This window comes from Toxotes jaculatrix, chromosome 9 (genome assembly GCF_017976425.1).
Source record: "Toxotes jaculatrix isolate fToxJac2 chromosome 9, fToxJac2.pri, whole genome shotgun sequence".
In the NCBI taxonomy this organism is placed as follows: Eukaryota; Metazoa; Chordata; class Actinopteri; family Toxotidae; genus Toxotes; species Toxotes jaculatrix.
In genome coordinates this window covers 21,292,853-21,312,999 of record NC_054402.1, presented here as the reverse complement: position 1 = coordinate 21,312,999, position 20,147 = coordinate 21,292,853, and the positions used below count along the sequence as shown (strand labels likewise).

The 20,147-nt window shown below is 41.4% G+C and overlaps 2 protein-coding genes across 5 annotated transcripts; both read right to left on the bottom strand.

The window, feature by feature from the left end:
• Positions 1–1,773: 1,773 nt before the first annotated feature.
• Positions 1,774–10,182, bottom strand: LOC121187042 (TRPM8 channel-associated factor homolog). Of its 4 annotated transcripts, none has more exons than XM_041046102.1 (12): positions 10,099–10,182; positions 9,246–9,951; positions 8,365–8,584; positions 7,857–8,115; positions 6,832–7,130; positions 6,054–6,228; positions 5,785–5,879; positions 4,658–4,868; positions 3,942–4,178; positions 3,199–3,422; positions 2,895–3,008; positions 1,774–2,230 (listed from the first exon to the last, which is right to left on the bottom strand). In XM_041046102.1, the coding sequence occupies exons 2-12, from the start codon at positions 9,890–9,892 to the stop codon at positions 1,988–1,990; spliced, it is 2,724 nt and encodes a 907-aa protein (XP_040902036.1). In that variant the 5' UTR covers positions 9,893–9,951; positions 10,099–10,182; the 3' UTR covers positions 1,774–1,987. The 4 variants fall into 4 exon arrangements, with proteins under 4 accessions (XP_040902036.1, XP_040902035.1, XP_040902037.1 ...); XM_041046101.1 differs by having other exon boundaries at positions 9,246–10,014; positions 10,099–10,176; XM_041046103.1 differs by having other exon boundaries at positions 9,246–9,911; positions 10,099–10,167.
• Positions 10,183–11,663: 1,481 nt separating this feature from the next.
• On the bottom strand, positions 11,664–19,097 carry LOC121187039 (TRPM8 channel-associated factor homolog). The gene is given in 13 exon segments (XM_041046093.1): positions 11,664–11,984; positions 12,405–12,494; positions 12,496–12,519; positions 12,639–12,862; positions 13,133–13,369; positions 13,464–13,674; positions 13,931–14,025; positions 14,223–14,397; positions 14,716–15,017; positions 16,008–16,305; positions 16,473–16,689; positions 17,499–18,281; positions 18,997–19,097. Coding segments are annotated over 12 exon segments (2,763 nt in total). The 5' UTR covers positions 18,146–18,281; positions 18,997–19,097; the 3' UTR covers positions 11,664–11,741.
• Between the last annotated feature and the right edge of the window lie 1,050 nt (positions 19,098–20,147).

The following is a 20,147-nucleotide window of genomic DNA, read 5'->3' as shown; positions in this document are numbered from 1 at the left end:
CAAAGCAGTATAAAATGGTACAACTATGCGTGTATGGTGTCTGCAACTGTCGTGTCGTGTGCTCGTCCACATGGGAGAATAATTGAGGCTCAAAAAGACTGCTGTCAAGTCAGATACTTCCTGTAGAGTGAGTGAGCTCACAACAGTGGCTGAACTCACTCAAAAATATGCTGTTCTAACACAGATTAAATAAAAAGCATCTCCAGGAGATAAGGGACCTGAAATACTAAATACATACCACACTTGGCTACAGTAATAAAAACATACCACACCTTATGATCTAAGTTCTGTGGTCTCAGACGTGGTTCCCAGCTGGTGTGGCCAGAGGAGCGCAAACTGCAGAGCCTCACTCACAGACCTGCAGTCACCTTTCTCCGGAGAGGTTTAAAGGTCATGAGACAAAATTTCTAACCAGCATGCAGTTTAGAGTGTGCATGCAGTGTTTTACGTCATCAACATCGGCCAACTACCAGGGCATTTCAATTATTCAAGAAATCTTTATCAACACAAATGTGTTGCTTTAAACAGGAAAACAATAATTCCCAATAAACAGTTTGTTCATGAAAGGACATAAGTTGGATTTTTGACATAACAGTCACAATGTAAAATATATTTCACGCCACCACTACACTGCTCTAAAAGGTCGGCATTAATTAGAAAGTATTTTAACCAGTTTGCATCGAAATCACCAACTTGCAGAAAACCAAATTCTTTCTTTTTTTCCCAGCCTAGTCAAAGCTCAACAGGTTGCTATTTGTGTTCTAATACTGCCATCTAGTGGGAACGCCACAGAAAATGAACATTTCAAATGTGATAGGCCTACACAAGCCCCATTTTTTCTATGTAACCAGTAACCAAAAATGCAGATGTTAATAAGGTAATTGTAAATCAATGTTAGCTCTTCAGCCCAATTAAACCTCAGTTCATACAAGGTAGTTTGAGTGGGGCAATGTTTTCTCTCTTGCAATGACTGTAGGCCTGTGGAGGGTATGGATGGTGAAAATTAACAAGTTAACAGGATATTTTCTGTTGACCTAGTGCAAATTTAACATATTGATTTGGATGCCAAACTAGATGTTTCGGTCCAATCTGTGTTCCAAGTCAACACTGAAAACTTGCAGAGGGTCTGTTTACAGTGACCTAAAATGCAGCTGGCAGGTGGATGAAAGACACAGTAAAAAGCTATGATTTATTTTGTTGTGGGGGAGCCAGAGGGATAACAGTTGTGAGCAACCTCAAATTTCCACAGCTTTTATTTTAAACCTCCAACTTATGGAGGTTTAAAATATAAATTTTATATAAATTTTCACAATACAGGACCTTTAATATATTTCTGGAATTAAAGTAAAAAATACTTAAAAGTTAAAAACAGTACATTAAATAAGAGAAACAGAAATCCTTTACCACATAATTCTCTGCTGTCCTCTAGTCCTTCTTTTCTCTTCTCCTTTTTATTTTTTTTATTTATTCACTTATTTTACAAAAGATCATTTATTACATTTTTTACCATCATTTGGAGAAATATTTTAGAGAATTCTTACTTTAGAGTGTTGCAGTATCATCTAGTTGTCAATACATCAATGTCAGCCTCCAAAGAGTCGAGAGAAGAGTCACCAAAACTTTAAAGATGTGAGGAGGTAGAATCAGTTGAATTTTGTTAACAGTGCAGACGGTTGTTATTTGAATTATTTTTACAGCGCAATGTTGAACTGAATTATTTCATCTTTCTTAGAGTTTTTCAGCAAACTTTCAATTGACTTTCTCAGAAAATTCTCTTTTCTCAGCAGGCTGCTTTTTTCTTTTCTTCTGTAGCCTCACGCTCAACATTAAACAGTAGATCTAAGCCAAATAAATGCATTTTCTTGGTTAGGATATATGTTATGTTATGTATCTTTTTTTTTTCATTATAATATATGACTACAGTAACACAAATCAGCCGATTATCAACAAATACCCTTCTGTCCATCTGTCAGCAGCAGACTGAAGTTCAGTCATACTGGACCATGGGGTGGTCACACCAAGAAGGCAGGTTGGAGAGTTTCTCTTCAGTGGTGGTGTCGATGGGCCAGCCCCAGGCCTTAAAGAATCCACACAGGTTCATCCCCACAGTCTGGGAGAAAGTCTCGGCGTACAGGTTCATCTTTCCTTTGTTGTCACTGGGAAAGTCGCTCATCTTGTGGTAGGCAGCAAACACCCTCTTAAAGGCATCCCAGCCAAACTTCTCCTGGAGCTACATGGAAGGAGACAGAGGTAGAGGGACATGAACAGGAATATTAATCCCATCCAAATGGAGCTTTATGCTGAAAAAAATTGAGCCAACTTGACTGACAACTCTGAAGTTGTCTTCATTTTTCATCCACTCAACAGTTTTGCCTGATAGTGTGTAAAAAGAATGACACTCTCACAATGCTAGTCGCAGGGAAATAGATATTTGCATGTTTGCATTTCCCCAATATCTTTGCCAAAGCAGGATCCCAATTCATCTGGTGCTCACTGCATGCAGGGTTTTTCATTTCAAGATGGACATTTTAGAAGTTACACTGTAGAAACATCTACAACTACATCATGCACCTACATTTTGTCTATGATGCTCTTCAGGTGCAAATAGTTGACTTCTTTCTTGCACACAAACCGTTTTGTTCATATGCAAAGGCGAACAGGATTGAGCATAAAAGCCCCTGTCCACGCTCATAGCTCCTGTGCCATCTCCAGAGGCCTGTACCAAAGGATCTTGCTTGAGCATGAACAAACATTTATAATAACGGGGCTGTGGACTTTCAGTCTTACTTGTACTGTTTTGCCTGTGTAGTCTTCTGTTCTGTTCAAATCTGGACTCAAGTGTGAACCAAACATATTTTCTGTACAGACTTTGATTTAGAGTAATTCTCTCTCACCTGCATGTATGTCTCCAGAGCCACCCACACATTCCAGTCGTTGAGTTTCCTGCCCCCCTTTACAAATTTCTTAATAGAAGACTTCCGCTTTGTCAAGGTCAAAGATGGATGAGCCTGCATTGAAGACATGACACTCAACATAGTATAATGTTAACCAAGAGGAAATGAGAAACAGTGCAAAGATGGTGAAAAGGTAAATACTCTGTTGTTTTTTTAATATGATAATCTGCTGCAATGCAACTCCTACAGAGCTTACTTCTCTGGTCCTTAATCTTTTGTCCAGAATAAAACAGATTTACTCCACCTGTGCCCTGTTGAGTCCCAGCACCTCTTCATGCACATACACTGACCACAGGTTACATGTGGCCTCTGAGGTGTGTGGTGGGAACTCCCAGCAGCTTCTCTGCTGGTTGTGTCCAAGTTCATGAATTTCTCCCCACAGGCCTTGTTTCCTGGCATCACCTGGTTTGACCAGCTCAGCTGCTATGGATGAATGCATCATGACAGGATAACCCGAATGCATCCAGCCTGGATGGAGAGAAATTAGTAACAAAAATCATGTTACAGTAATTTATCTGTACATTTCCATGGTTGCGGCAATGGCGATACCTTCAAAACATGGTTTCCAATGTGCTACAGACACATTTAGTCCAGGAGACACAATATTTGAGTTGGATGACTGTGATGAGCACAACTGAGTACAAATACAATCACACCCTACGTCAAAAATGTACTAAGAACTTGGCATTTTCGAACAGTTTCACACATTACATCAATCAAAAACGGCAAAAGTTTGAAAAAAAAAAGTTTCAACCCTGCCTCCTATAGCATCATGTATGTAAAAGAAGTATCAAATTTACCATGCCTCAATAATCGTTAAACTTCCCTTTAACCAGAAACTTGGTCACCAAACCAGGTGACTCAAGGACTAAGACTGAAAATCAACTGTACCTTTTTTCTTTATACTTTTAATTTTACATTGGGGAGTTTTAAAGGTTTAAATAATGCCATTAACATCATTCTTGTTTTACATGAAAACACATTTACCAGCAGAAATCTGCACGTCTGCTACAATGCGCTCTTTGCGAGGGAATTTGTGTGGTATGACAGCCAGATCTGCAACAGCCTTCATGATGTTATTCCAAAGGCATGCCACCTCATCAGGGCGCTCCAAGCCCCGAACAACATCTGATGGCACAGTAAGGATGATGTTGTCAAACTCCAACTCTGCCCAGGGTGAGGGAGCAGTGCGCAGCAAGGACCAGTCAGCTGAGGTTGTCTCACCTGAAGTGAACCAAGAGATGGGTGTTGGGGTCAAATCAAAACAGAGCTTTGAATTATTGTAGTATGTCGTCAAAAGGGCCATTGTAGGATTCATCAAAGTCTTCATGTCAACAATCACATGTTTCAAAGAAAACAGCATCTTTTTACTAAATAGATTTCATGGATAAAATGTGCTTGTGAATGTAATTTCAGTACTTGGTTTAAATAAGGAATGATTCTCCTGGATGATGACTCCCAGAGCCCCAGTAACCCCAGATTTACCACATTTCAGTTAAGTCTTGCTAATTTATATTTATAGATTTTGCATGTGGGCTCCCAGCAAGTTAATCTGACCATGGGCTCGTCCAGTTGTGTACATACTGAAAAACAATGAAGAGACTAGAATCGTAGTTTCCAAACTGCAAACATGACCAACTGCTGCACATGATGCACATTAGATTGTCCACACATTCATCAGAGGAGCATGAGCAGACACTCACCAGACTTATAATAAGGAGCAGCCATAGCTAACTGCACTACGACCTCTGCCCCCTCCACCTTTGAGTCCGGTGGAGCCACCAGGTAGATGAGTCCTCCCCACAGGTTCCACACCTGCATCTTCTCTGCGGTAACAGGAAATTCCTCATGAACACGTGGTGCTCTCTTCAACTCTTCAGCATCCAGGTAGTCAGTTTGACAGCCTATCTGGACCTGGAAAAGACATGGAATATGGGTTATTATTCAGGCTCCAAAAGGCCTATTGGTGACCTGAAACAATGAATAAAATGACTGTACAATGTTATAGTGTTGATTGTTGGTGTTACTCCATTAAAGTTTCAGCATTAATTTGACTTGAAAGAACTGCGTAACCACTTCAACACGTAGTGCTCATATTGCAAGGGTTCAAAGGGGTTAATTAGGGACTAGGTCATAAAACGTTTCTTGGGTAACTCAGTGTTAGTTCATGGACAAAAGTCCTCACACATGTACATTGAGGTGGAGTTATCTGTCAATATAAGGGGTTAAAAGGTGACTGTGCAAACAGGTGCACACAGGAAAACTAGAAAATGGCAGTGACCGTGGAAAGTCATTTGTATGGTGAAGAAAATTCCTTTACAACTGGATAGCAAGTCAAGAATACTCTCCATGATGTAGATCACAAAGATTGCAAACCCCTGGTAATCCTCAAAAACAGAAAGACCAGGTTAGTTCCCAAAAACATACAAAATGAAAAGAGCAAGAGTGATGAAACAAAAATCAACCTCTCTCAAAATGTCAAACACGGTCGTGGTTCTGTCACTGTTTAAGCAAATACTGTATGGCTGCCAGTGAAACTGGCACGCTATCATTTATTGATTTCCTCACAGACGGAAGCAACAGGATGAATGCAGAGGTATGCAGGAGCTTTCTGTTAGCTTCAGCCAAATGTATCAAAACCCATTGGATGACATTTCATAATTCAGTAGGACAACAATCCTGAACATACAGACAAAACAACCAAAGAGCTTTTTGGGGTGAAGAGGTGAGCATGAAATTAAGCATGCTGGAGGGCAGAGAACGAGGAATAAGAAATGCACTACAACAACAAAAACAAAAAACTAAAAAAACCAAATTTTGTGCACCCTACCTTCCATTTCTTGTTGATGATCTGTGCTGGCATGGTCATCACAGTCTTCATACCAGGAGAGAGGTACAGACCTGTGCTAAGCCACATCTCCTTTTCTGACACACACAGAACAACAAACGCTACTGACAGGTGCATGTAAAACAGCATCTTCATGCTTATGCAATCTAATATCGCACATACTACTGTGACATTTTAAACTGGACAGAAACAAATTACAGGTCTGCATATTTCTATCATATTTTGCTGTGTTCACAACAGTGAGGTCTGACCTTCTGTCTTGGCATTAATCCTTATCCTTCGGTTATAGACAAAAGGCATCAGGGGATTGTGCTTGATGAGGTAGGGCAGGAGAGCATGAGGATCTGGGGAAACTCTAAATAACTCTGTCCCCACATTGAGGAGTAGGTGATCTTTGGGATTCTTCACAGGCTTCTTCTCACTCACCTTGAAATAAAGTGAACATTAGAATTATTAGAATTATTTAAAAACACCTGTAATGCATTGGTTGATAGTTTTCCAGTAGCTGCACATTGGCAACAATAGAAATAAATAGACTTGGCTAAATGATGAAATTGAAATGAGTTTGTAAGACAGAAGAGCCTCAGAGCACCTGACTGAATCCAGAGGTCACACAAATCCCAGTGGATCTGAGACTGACACAGGTACAAGGCAGCCTGTCTGAACTGGGCATCAGGTGCAGGGGGATTGTCAAAGTGGCAGGTGATGCCACACGAATGATAATGATTCTCTGTACCCTTCCTCTTTAGCCACAGGAACATCTTTTTGGTTTGTTTTTCTTTGTTTTTGCATCGTTTTTGTTATTACCACAGAATTATATGATAAAGTGTTGAAGTAATTTTGTCCCATCCCATGAACACAAGCTCAAGGCTCAACAGTGTTTGCTGCAGGGCTATTATTAGATGCAAGGGGTGATTGATAAGTGTGTGGCCTAAGGTAGAAGGAAGTGGTTCTAGAAAAATATATATATATTTTTTTCTTATTCAGGTTATTATGAGATAAATAATTTGCGTAATTTTAACTGCCCACCTGTGGCATGCCTGACTTCAAAATGTCAGTGAAGATGGACAACACTCGTGTGTAGGAGAAGCTGTCATAAGCCTTCATGTTCAAGAAGCTGGCACCCTCCCTGCCCAGTTTTTTAAGCTGTTGCTCCTCATGCTTGGTAAGTGCTTCTCCCTTGGTCACATGAACAGCAAAGCGGCGAAGAAGATAGCAGAAGTGGAGGGTGTCTTTCATGGCCTGGCTAGGTGCAGGGGCTTTGTAGGAACCTTCATTAATTGTTGCCTCCATCAGGCTCAAGCCCATTTTGTTCAGGATCTTGTTTCCTGAAACACAGTAGATAATCATTTTCTAATCAATTTAAAATTCAAGTAGGATCAGATGAAAAAATAAAACAAACAAACAAATATCTGTGAAATAAATTCCGGAAAGTCATTATCATTTAATAGTACTGATAATACACTAACAATAAAAATACAGTGAGTATGAAATACCACAAAATCAGGGTGGATGCTGAGTTGTCTACACTCAGATCTGTACTAATTCCACATGTATTGAGTCACAGAAAGTGTTCAGAGCTCAGTTTCCCAGAAAACCAGTGGACTACACTTTCCTCTTTGTGCTTGTTTCTCTGGTTTTGTTGTGTCATTCCTAGCTTACTCTCACGGTGTCCTCAGTGTTCTCCACTGCCTGACTGATTTGATCACTGGTTACAGTTAATGTGAGCTTTACAGTTGTTGCGTTTCTGCTGCTGATCCACCAGTCTAAAACATGTACTCTTCCTCCCCCTCTTTTCCAAACACCTTTACTAGAACATTGGTCTGTTTTTCCCCACCTCTGTTCCTCTTGTTCTATCCTGTTCTGCAAATGTGTTGAACACGTAGCACTGTGGAAGTCATTCTGTGGGGCTCTGTGCTTGTGCCCGATAAGTGTCCAGTTTGACATCACACACAGAAATGCTCACCACACATACATCATCTTAAAATATCATCTTGACATACTTGTCACTGGATTGAAATCAGAACCATAGAAATAAAAATGCATTATCATACGTCTGTGCGTCTGTGCCCAGTACCAGGCGTGTCCACCAATCAGCAGGCCTCCTCCCTCAGCCACAAAGTCTTGGATTTCCTCCGCATGATCATCACTGTACGCTGTACACACAAATACACTCAGGTCTTTCCTGAAGTTTGTGTTCTCACACTGTAACCCTGCCTTGGGGAAACCATTGAGTTCTGGCACCACACCAACGACCCCCTTCCGGCCTTGATCCAACCAGTGAATGGCGTTGTTCCAAAATGGAGCCAGTGTCTGTAATGAATGGAATTATTTCAAAACGACAATATACAACAATTACATTTTCATTACGTGTTCAGTTTAACTCGTGAAGACAGACTTCTCTTCATTTAAAGAAATTCTGTGTCCATTCATTAATTCAGACTGCACCTCTTTTCTCAGAGGACGCTCATGTGTCGCCATAACAGTCACATTCACATCATTTTCGTACTCATCCAAACATTCAATGACCTCAACATTTCCATTCAATGATTAAGACCCCACCTCTCGTCTCAGAAGTTCTTCATGCGTGATCACAATGACCCGTCCCCGCCCATAGTAGGCTCCTGCCAGGAACGCTCGTCCATCCTCAGTGGTACCGATGGGGAAGGCTAAAGGGCCATGGACCAGGACCTCAGAAGCTAATAAATCACCCTGTAGGTCAAACTGTGAAACCCCCTGAAGTAAGAACTCCAAGTCATCCTCAAAATGTTTACTTTCGATTCTGTGTTAGGGGAAAGAGAAGATAGAGAGATACATAGAAGGAGGTGGGTGGAGCAGGAAAAGAGATTTCAAACTTAAGGGACATCCATCTTCATTCACAGTTTCACTATTCTTTAATTAACTTTTCAGGAGGATGATTGTGTTTCTCAAAGGAAATAGTCTTAGAGTAGAAATGAATTTCTTTGAGACTATTTAGATTTTTAACACTTTTCAAGTAACTTTGATCGCACAAAAAATGTTCTTGGTTACTAAACCTTCTGAAGTTGGGTGTATAATGAATTCATTCCCGGACAGCACTGGAATACATTCAGTGACAATACAATGATGAAGTAAAGTGCTTCAGTGAAAAAACTGAACATTTACACTGTTGCCCATAAAGATACACTCCTCTTTTTAATCCTATTTGGGCACATCAGTAATCACATTGGAAGAGATTGATCAGTAAAGTTTTGAGAAGATATACACTTTATCTATCAAGAATCAATCACATTGTGACAATAATTTCATATTTTATTCTAATATTCTATATTTTATTCCAACTTTATGGGTGACAGTGTAGCCTTTAATAATAGTTTTATGGAAAAAAGGATAGCCACACATGTGGAGCAGTTTTCAGATTGAAAGAAAAGTCACAACTCTGAAGTGAAGAAGTATGCACTTACTCTAAAGCCATCAGGGAGGAGGGGATCTGAGGGCAGACATGCAGGACCTCTACTTTCCCATATTCCTTGGAAAAGTAGATCCCTGCCACACCAGAAACCTTATTCCCTTCAAACTGAAGCAGAGTGTTCTCCTTAGGGTGATCTGCAGCCCAGTTCCACGCCTGACCTGCTATCAGCACTCCTCCTCCAGCTTTCAGAAATGCCACCAGCTCCTTTGGGTCTGCACCCACACTGTAGGCATCCGTCACATACACACCAACCTCAAGACTGTCACTAAAGGCCCCCACCACTTTGACTTGGAAGCTGGATTTGCTGAAGTTTTCAGCGACTGCCCTGACGTACTTATGAACCCCTACAGACAGGTTGTCAGATCCATCTCCTCTCAGCCAGTTCAGGGTGTTCTCCACCAGAGCAGGGAAGGCTGTCAGGTATCCCTCATGGCCCAGGACCACAATCCTTCCACGACCGTAGAGAGAGGCAGCCATCAGGACCTGGCCTTGGCTGTTGATTGTTAAAGGAAAGGCGTGGTCTCCAGTCAGCACCAGTTTGCAGGGAACACAGGGGCCACGGAGGTCCAGCTCTTTCAAGCCTCTCATCAGAGAGCTGTAGGCCTTTTCATGGTAGGACTGACTGAGCTGAGCTGACATGGTGAGCAGGGTCGACCCTCTGAAGGTTGGATGAAGACAGTGAAGGGGAGAGGAAAAGTCTGCTGAGTCAGATGTAAGTTGTGTTAGTGAGTGAGTAAATTGTACCTAAATGGAAGTGTGTCCTGTGGGAACAGAAAGAGTTAATGTTTTATAAATATACTACTATAAAGTTAAAACATTAAAATGTCAGTCAAATTAACTTTTACCTGAAAGTTATGATCTTCTGGATATATAATTCAGTCAAGTCACAGCCGGTTTCCAAACTCTATCTGATGAGATGGAAGAGGAAGACTACAGAAGAGAGCTGGACGGGGGGAGCTATTTAAATAGAAGTTAGACAATAAGAGGAGGGGCTTCAGTGAACACAACCCAGTAACAGATTCAGATAAGCTTCTTCTAATAGCACTAACCTACGAACAGAAACTAGAAGACAGAACAGTTAGAGCACTAACATTTTCTTATGAATGGATCAGAGTACAATAAATAAAATTTAAAAAATATATATATTTTGACAGATTTCTTTTAAAACTTGCTTCACCTGCTTCAATCATGAAAACTGTATCAGCAGTCTAAAAAAATGAACTGTGCGGTCTATGTGACTCTTCACACTGATTCCTACTTGGCATGTGGGTAGGTGGCACAAGTTTATCAGTTACATATGAGGAATTGAACCTTGTCTTTTAGCACAGTGTTAAACCTGTAGACTTACCTGCTTTCTGCTTTTTGAAATCTTCTGTTGTAAAGCACAGCAGTAAAGACAGTCATGTTCTCCTATTTTCAGTACATTTGTTACTGGAGAAAAAAGCATCAAAATAACGTTATGTGTCTTATGTACATATAGTACATAACGTGTGAATTCCAAGTGCAAGGTTTTTCAATACGCTACAAACGCAGTTTGAAGGAAAAATGCCAAGAAAAACTCTTCTGCTGAAAAACCAAGTGGTGATATCACACTTTCAGTTTTGAAACAGTATGTGAATTCTACGTGAGAAAAAAAGAGGTGGTTCACAGAACTGTTTTCCTGAGAAAGATTTGTCCTGCTTTCTCAGGAAAAATCTTTCTCAGGAAAACAGAACTGTTTTCCTGCTTTCTCAGGAAAGTGTACTCATGACTCCCATATCTTGTAATAATGACTCAACATCTCATGATGTCAGCAACTAAAACTTATGAGATGTTTATGTACTTAACTACTGCTGACTTTTTTAACATTCAGTGGTTCTTGAATTTTAACATCTTCAAACAGACTCGATGATTTTACATGTATAATACATGTATAATAAAATATGGTGTGTAACCCAATCAGATATAGACTAGACTAGACAAGAATAAAATAGAATAGAATATTAGGTGACATGTCAGTAAGGGTGTTAGTGTAGAGTCATTTTAATGGTTTACTTGCTGTATGCTGCAGTTTAGATGTTATTTTTATTCCTCTTGCTCAGCTCTAACCACGAATCCAAGCCCTGCATGTCAGACTAAGTGACTTCACCTTCCCTTTATTTCCAGTGTTCTTGTTTTCTCACAGTTGCAGGACAGATGACTTTTCATTCTTCATTTATCTCATGTTCAACATTAAATCATCATTCGCAAAACACAATGCCTTGGTATTTTTTTGGTTGGGACTAATTGTTCACAAAGAGAAGGACATATCTAAACTCCTTTTTAATTTGATTAAATCATTACATCTATATCATAATTACATTTTTTGATCAACATTCAGTTTGTCAACTTATTTAATTTTTATTTGAAATCATCCAGTTTCAATCAATAATAAAAGTCAACACAGTTATACAGATTAATTATTTATTACCAACATACCATCTCTCTTTAATCAGCAGCAGTCTAAAGTTCAGTCATACTGGACCATGGGGTGGTCACTCCAAGAAGGCAGGTTGGAGAGTTTCTCTTCAGTGGTGGGGTCGGTGGGCCAGCCCCAGGCCTTAAAGAATCCACACAGGTTCAACCCCACAGCCTGGGAGAAAGTCTCAGCGTACAGGTTCATCTTTCCTTTGTTGTCATTGGGAAAGTCGCTCATCTTGTGGTAGGCAGCAAACACCCTCTTAAAGGCATCCCAGCCAAACGTGTCCTGGAGCTACATGGAAGGAGACAGAGGTAGAGGGACATGGACAGGAATATTAATCCCATCCAAATGGAGCTTTATGCTGAAAAAAATTGAGCCAACTCTGACAACACAGAGCTGATCCTGAGGCATCCTAAACTGGTGATGATGTGCCACCATTAGGAATTTTTTTTTGCTTTTGACCCACTAATAGTAAAGATAAAAGAACACAGTCGTCTTCATTTTTCATCCACTCAACAGTTTTGTTTGATGGTGGGTAAAAAGAATTGCACTCTCACAATGCTGGCAGCAGGGCAATAGATATTTAGTGTGTTTGTATTTCCTTAATGTCTTTGTCAAAATAGGATCCTACTTCTTCATAAAATACATACAGATCCAGTGTGACACAGGGACAGTTTCTTAAGAATGCTATGTACAGAAATTGTCTCTTACCTGCATATATGTCTCCAGGGCCACAAACACATCCCAGCTGCTGAGATTCCTCCCTCCCTTAGCATACTCTTCTGCGCGATTCTTCCTTTTTTTCTGGGGTCATGGTTGGATGAGCCTGCATTAAACACAATACACTGTTCAAATTATATTGATCACGACTGTGAAACAGTTAGAAACTAAAAAAAAACAGTTAAAGACAGTTACAACAGTGAAAAGTTACATGATTTACTCCACCTGTGCCCTGTTCATCCCCAGCACCTCTTCATGCACATACACTGACCACAGGTTGCATGTACACTCTGTGGTGTGTGGTGGGAACTCCCAGCAGCTTCTCTGCTGGTTGTGTCCAAGCTCGTGGATGGGGCCCCACAGGCCTTTACCCCTAGCATGGTCAATGCTGACCAGCTCAGCTGCTGTGGACCTGTGTGTCATGATAGGATAACCTGCATGCATCCAACCTGGATGAAGAAAAAAATAAAAAAACAGTCTTATAAGAGCAAGTGACGTGGTGCATCACTGTGAGCTCATCATCTTACAATGAAACCACATGCCTCACTTTGGCCTGTTGTTGTTGCAAACGCTCTAAATCAGTGAATAATTTTCACTGAGAAGCATTTCAAAATGTTTTTTTTTAATATTTCAAGAGTGATTGGCAGTGAACACAGGTCCTGGCCCTGCTGAGCAAACAAGAGGTATTCATATACAGTACCACAGCCGAACACACTGACCATGAGAAATCTGCACATCGGTTACAATACGTTCTTTGCGGGGAAATTTGTGTGGGGTGACAGAGAGTTCAGCGATCCCTCTCATGATGTTATCCCAGAGCGATGCCAACTCATCAGGGCGATCCAGACTGCGGATAACATCTGATGGCACGGTAAGGATGATGTTGTTGAACTCCAACTCTGCCCAGGGGGAGGGAGCAGTGCGCAGCAAGGACCAGTCAGCTGCTGTTGTCACACCTGAAGAGAAAAGAACCACACTGTCACCCCCCTCATTGTACCTATGACTGCTCCAGCTTTACATATGTACCACTGCCACCCACTGCACACTTACCAGATTTATAATACGGAGCAGGTACAGCTATCTGCACTATCACCTGTACCTCCTCCACTTGGGTGTTGGGTGGGGCCACCAGGTAGAGGAGCCCCCCCCACAGGTTCCACACCTGCATCATGTCTGTGGTTATGGGGAATCGTTCATGAACAGATGGTGCTCTCTTCAGCTCTGCAGCGTTCAGCTTGTCTGTCTGACAGCCTATCTGGACCTGAGGAGGACATGGAAGGAGCATGGACATGGGCGTGGAGCAGAGACTCTATTCTTTGATGTATGACTTGCAGCAGTCCTTACCAGTCCTACAGCATAGGAATCACACAGCTGCTTTATGGTAATATGTATTACTGATTTGGTGATTTGTTAGATTCTTTATGAATCTAAAATTCTTAACTTTGATTTCAGCCTTGTATCAACACCATTGCACTTGAACTCAGCCCTCATGTTTCATATGATTTTGTGGACCGTACCTTCCATCCCTTGTTGACCATCTCTGTTGGTATGGCCATGTAGGTCTTCATACCAGGGGAGAGGTAGAGACCTGAACTGATCCACTCCTCCCCTCCTGACATGCGCACGCACGCACGCACGCACGCACGCACGCACGCACACACACACACAATCTGTATATTATTGTAATAAACACAGTGTATTCAGTTGTTCACATGAACTACTTCAATGGAAAATCAATCACAATGCTACAAATACATATGTTAATTATTACAATCTGTTGTGCATTTGTCAACAATGCTGTGGCCTGACCTGCTGTGTTGACATTAATCCTGATCCTGTGATTATAGACAACTGGCAACAAGGGGTTATCCTTGATGAGGTGAGGCAGGAGAGCATCAGGATCTGGGCTAACCTTATACACCTCTGCCCCTACACTAAGGAGAAGATGGTCTTTGGGGCTCTTCACAGGGTTGCTGTCACACACCTTGAAAACAAATGATGAACGTTACAAAGGATGTTGCTCACAGTATAACAATCCTGTATCTGCAGGTAAGAAACGAACATCAGACACATGGCCCTATTGGTAGTACTGTTCCTATGGTACAATTATTTAAACTAAAGAGTGTGGTAATTATTGCTCTTTGACCTTATATGTACAAGGTACCTGAATCTGCTCTCAAAGGATCATTAGCCACTCAAGGCAATAAATACCTGAAACCCATCTGTGAAGGCAGAAATGAAGGGACCTTCCTCCTGTGCAAACTAGTAACAACCACAGACTATAAAGTCATTAACTGCCCACCTGTGGCATGCCTGACTTCTTTAAGATGTCGGTCAGAGTGGACACCACTCGTGTATAGGAGGAGCAGTCATGAGCCTCCATGCGCAAGTAGTTGGCACAGTCCCCTCCTAGTTTTTTCAGGAATTCCTCCTCATGCTCTGTAAGTTCCTCCCCCTCGGTTACATGACCTGCAAAGCGATGCAGAAGGTGGCGGAAGTGGTACTTATCTTTGACTGCCTGGCTGGGTACAGGAGCCTTGTAGGAACCTTCACTAATTATCTTCTCCAGCAGGCTCAAACCCATTTTGTTCAGGATCTTGTTCCCTGAAATTGAAAGACACACAACTTGATCTATGGACTGGGTGGTTTAAAGTAGTAAGATTTTGTGACAGTGACAGCTGGCTATTTTTCTGACTCAATTTGCCCTGACTCTGTTGGTGTAACGGGGTCTCAGATGTTGCACATGATCATGTCAGAACTTTCTTTGATGCATACAGGTCTTAAGTGTGCCCTTGTCCCTGATTTCTGCACAATGGGGAACTTCAAAGTTAAAGAGAAATACGTTATATGAAATAAGTTACAACCAAATAAGACATTTGGGGAAAATGGTGTTAACAACCTTTTTCTCATTGTGTAATTAAAGAGTAAAAAGGGGAGAACAGTCAACACTTGATATTGTAGTCCATGTTGATTATTCTTCTAGTGTAACTAAAAGAAGCAATAGTTACAAGCAAATTAAATATTCACCATATGTGTGATTTTATTACATTACTTTGCTACGTCAAAGCTTTAACTCCTCAGATAACAACAAAAACATTTCCTAGCTGTGCATTTGAGAAAGGTATGTTTGTTTTCTACTCCAGCCTGCTTGTCAAGAGCCACTGCAGTGCTGGTCCAACATATTTGCAACTGAAGGAGCAAATACTCAAAAATACAGGCCCACGTCTTGACTTGTCTTTATTCCAAGTCATAAAATAAAGTAGAAGCCAGTACTGTACATCACAGGTACCCTATAATCTCAAAAATATTCTAAATATTCTAAAATGCCTTTTTCCCATAGTACCTATATTTAAGTACCAGAAGGAACTTTTCAGTTACATTAGTGTTACCTGATGCATACAACCATGTCATACTGTAAACTCCTGGCTGTATTATTAGTAGGTGTTTTTCATGTACCTACATGTAGTAGACCCTGACTTGTGTGGATGTAGGTATGGTCTATTGCCAAGGTTGTACCTTTTTTTCATCTCTCATGAGCCTGTCTGTCCTGAAATTGGTAGTGTAGAACAAAATTCTATGGGCACATTATCGTACCTGAGAAATCTGTCATTGGGTTTTGCCCGTGATGCGTCTGTGCCCAGTACCAGGCGTGCCCACCAATCAGCAGGCCTCCTCCCTCTGCTACAAAGTCTTGGATTTCCTTCACATGCTCATCACTGTACGCTGTACACACAAATACACTCAGGTCTTCTCTAAAGTTTGTCTTTATACAGTTAAAGTCTGACTTGCTGAGGAGGTCGAAGGCTTGGCTAAGTTCTGGGGCTACGCCAATAACCCCGTTCCGTCCTTCATCCAACCAGTTAATGGCGTTGTTCCAAAACGGAGCCAGTGTCTGTAATGAAGGTCGGTTATCCAAGAAAGACAGACGTGTCATGATTTAGCACACTACAGGCAGACTGTATAACTAACTAACAATCATGTCATATGATTCACATCATTTTCATACTCATCCAAATGTTCAGTGACCTTGAAATTTCCATTCACTAATTCAGGCCCCACCTCTCGTCTCAGAAGTCCTTCATGAGTGATCACAACGACCCTTCCCTGCCCATAGTAGGCACCTGCCAGGAACGCTCGTCCATCCTCAGTGGTACCGATGGGGAAGGCTAGAGGGCCATGGACCAGGACCTCAGAAGCCACTACCCCATTCTGGAGGTCAAACTCTGAAATCCCCTGGAGTAAGAACTCTAAGTCATCCTCAAAATCCTTACCGATTCTGTTTTAAAAAAGGGAAGCCAAGGGAGAAGGGGAATTTTCATTTTAAGAACTGTTCCAAGTCTTTTCACCTATGCTTGTCTCTCAGTATGTCTGTGGGTCAGTCCACTACTTTAGTCTAGACTGAAAAATCTCTACACCAACACTGGATGGATCACCATAAAAATTTTCACTAACATTCATGGTGTCCAGAGAATAAATCCTACTGACATTTTGGTGAGCCTTAAATTTCCTTCCCTTTAGAAAAACTTCATGCTGCCCTCAAGATGCTTTGATGATCCCCAAAGCATCTCCAAAATTTGAGTTTTTCTGATTCTTTTATTTGTGACCAAATGCCTGCAAAACTAATGACTGTGTACTTTGGCTTTAGCACTAAATAGCAAAAAACTTAGCATGCAAAAATGCTAAAATAGTCTGGTGTTCATAAATATTAAACATGTAAAACATCAGCATGTTTGCATTGTGCACATTTATTATGCCGATGTTAGCATGAAGTTCACTGTAAGTACAGCCTCACTGTCACATTGTTCAGCAAAACTGGGCAAAAACTAAAAATTAAAATATAAAGTTAAAGGATCCAATGCTACTCTATCACAATTGATAGTTGTGACAATCATCTCAAGAATAATTTATGATATATTGTGTAGAAACATGAAATTTGAAATTAATGACCTTAATGGGAAAGATTAAAATATAGATATGATTATAAATACAACAAAGACCAAACGTGTAGAGAGGTTTTCAGAAAAGTAGGCATTTTACAACTTAAAACCTCTTCAAATGTTTAACGAAAAAGAGGTACACACTCACACTGCAGCCATCCAGGAGGATGGGATTTGAGGACAGACAGGCAGGCATTCCACTTCACCCTGATGCTCAGAGAAGTAGATCCCTGCTACACCAGAAACCTTATTCCCTTCAAACTGAAGCAGAGTGTTCTCCTTAGGGTGATCTGCAGCCCAGCTCCACGCCTGACCTGCTATCAGCACTCCTCCTCCAGCTTTCAGAAATGCCACCAGCTCCTTCGGGTCTGCACCCACACTGTAGGCATCCGTCACATACACACCAACCTCAAGACTGTCACTAAAGGCCCCCACCACTTTGACCTGGAAGCTGGATTTGCTGAAGTTTTCAGCGACTGCCCTGACGTTCTCCTGAACCCCCACAGACAGGTTGTCAGATCCATCTCCTCTCAGCCAGGTCAGGGCGTTCTCCACCAGAGCAGGGAAGGCTGTCAAGTATCCCTCATGGCCCAGGACCACAATCCTTCCACGACCGTAGAGAGAGGCAGCCATCAGGACCTGGCCTCGGCTGTTCATTGTTAAAGGAAAGGCGTGGTCTCCAATCAGAACCAGGTCGCTGGGGACACAGGGGCCACAGAGATCCAGCTCTTTAAAGCCTCTCATCAGGGACAAGTAGGCCTCTTCATGGTGGTTTTGGATGGGCTGGTTGGACATGGTGAGATGGACTGATGCTCTGAAGATCAAATGAAGAAGAGAGTGCTTGGTAAAAGAAAGCTGTACGGAGTCAGATGTAACTTGTGCCGTTTTTAGTTGTTCTTAGATGGAGGTGTGTTGTGCCAGTCAGGCTGTTCTGTGGGAATAGAAAGAAAGCAGACAGAGATTAAAACAAAAATAAGAGCACTATGCATGGCTTACTGTTTATGTTACACATCTATAACAATAAAGCTAATAAGACGACACAAGAGAGAGCAGGGCTTGACCCAAGCTGAGTTCAGTGGGGGAGGAAAACTGCTGACTGACTGTGGATATCGTCAGATATAGGAAAGAAGAGAGCGTGTCTGGAGATTTTTCAGTCCAGATTAAAGTAGTGGACTGACCGACAGACATACTGAGAGACAAGCATAGGTGAAAATAATTGGAACAGTTCTTAAAGTGAAAATTCCTCTTCTCCCTTGGTTTCGCTTTTTTAAAACAAAATCGGTAAGGAAATGAGGATGATTTAGAGTTCTTACTAGTGAAGGAGTTTAAGTATCTCGGCAGAGTAGTGCTGTGTCAGCATTAATGTGGGCATTGTACCAGACCATTGGGGTGAAGACGGAGCAGAGCCTAAAGGCAAAGCTTTCGATTTACCAGTTGATCTAATACCTACGAGGAACTGGAAAATACTTCTGGGGTGAGGGATGTCAGGACTACATTACTTAACCTGCTCCCACAGAAACCCGACTCCAGATAAGCTTGAGAAAATGAAAGGAAAGATGGACAACAAGATTTACAATCTACAACTTCAGCTTCAGTGATGGTATAAATGACCAAAATCCAACATAAATCAAAAGTTACATTTTTACCTGAAAGTTAAGTTGGCTAAATTCTTCAATTATTGCACTGGAGCACAACAGTTTCCCAAACAGGCAATTCACCAAGAACACTATCCGACTGGAGAGAACACTGAACATAAATAAGAGCGAGAGCAGCACAGACTATTTCAGTTGAAAAGTCAATAAGAGGAGGAACTTGTCTCAGAACAGCCCAGTGACTTAAGGTTTTATGAGATTAAGGGAAAGATCCCATGTGATTGGACAAAACAGACAACAAAATCTTCCTGTCAACACACCGTGTCTGCTCTTAATAGCTCCCAGGTTACTCATGTGGGCTGAGACGAAAAATCTCCCAAGCTGTGACTGTATAAGAGACCTGCCCATCCAGTTGGCGAAAGTAAATGTTTGCGGATGTGTGTGACTTGTTAATAACACTGTGAGGGTGGCCGAGAAACCCGGTATAAAACAATGAGCTGCAGCAGTCTGGAGCCGTTCCCAATTCCATTTTATTTGTAAAATCGGCAGTCTTGTTCAGAAACTCCACAGTAAAAATTCACATTGGGCCAACCAGAAAGAGAAAAGTAAGCAAAAAAAAAAGAAAAAGAAAAAAACCTCACTTCTCAAAAAGAATCAAAGTAATACACAACAAAAGAATTTGCTCTAAACTGCCTTCCTGGCTATACCCTTAAAGCTCAGGCCCACGGCAGGAGCTACAGTGGGTACGGAAAGTTCATTTTTTTCCTCATTAATGTACACACAGCGCCCCATATTGACAGAGAAACACGAAATTGTTGAAATTTTTGCAGATTTATTAAAAAAGAAAAACTCAAATATCACACGGCCATAAGTATTCAGACCCTTTGCTCAGTATTTAGTAGAAGCACCCTTTTGAGCTAATACAGCCATGAGTCTTTTTGGGAATGATACAACAAGTTTTTCACACCTGGATTTGGGGATCCTCTGCCATTCCTCCTTGCAGATCCTCTCCAGTTCTGTCAGGTTGGATGGTGAACGTTGGTGGACAGCCACTTTAAGGTCTCTCCAGAGGTGCTCAATTGGGTTTAAGTCAGGGCTCTGGCTGGGCCGTTCAACAACAGTCACGGAGTTGTCCTGAAGTCACTCCTTCGTTATTTTAGCTGTGTGCTTAGGTTCATTGTCTTGTTGGAAGGTGAACCTTCGGC

What these genes read in the sequence shown, in the direction of transcription:
- LOC121187042 (XM_041046102.1), bottom strand. Translation starts at nt 9,892, where the DNA reads ATGTCAGCTCAGCTCAGTCAGTCCTACCATGAAAAGGCCTACAGCTCT. An exon ending in TCATCAACAAGAAATGGAAG is followed by an intron (nt 4,869 to 5,784) that starts GTAGGGTGCACA and finishes TGTCTTTTCCAG; the next exon opens with GTCCAGATAGGCTGTCAAAC. An exon ending in TGCTCCTTATTATAAGTCTG is followed by an intron (nt 4,179 to 4,657) that starts GTGAGTGTCTGC and finishes GGTTCACTTCAG; the next exon opens with GTGAGACAACCTCAGCTGAC.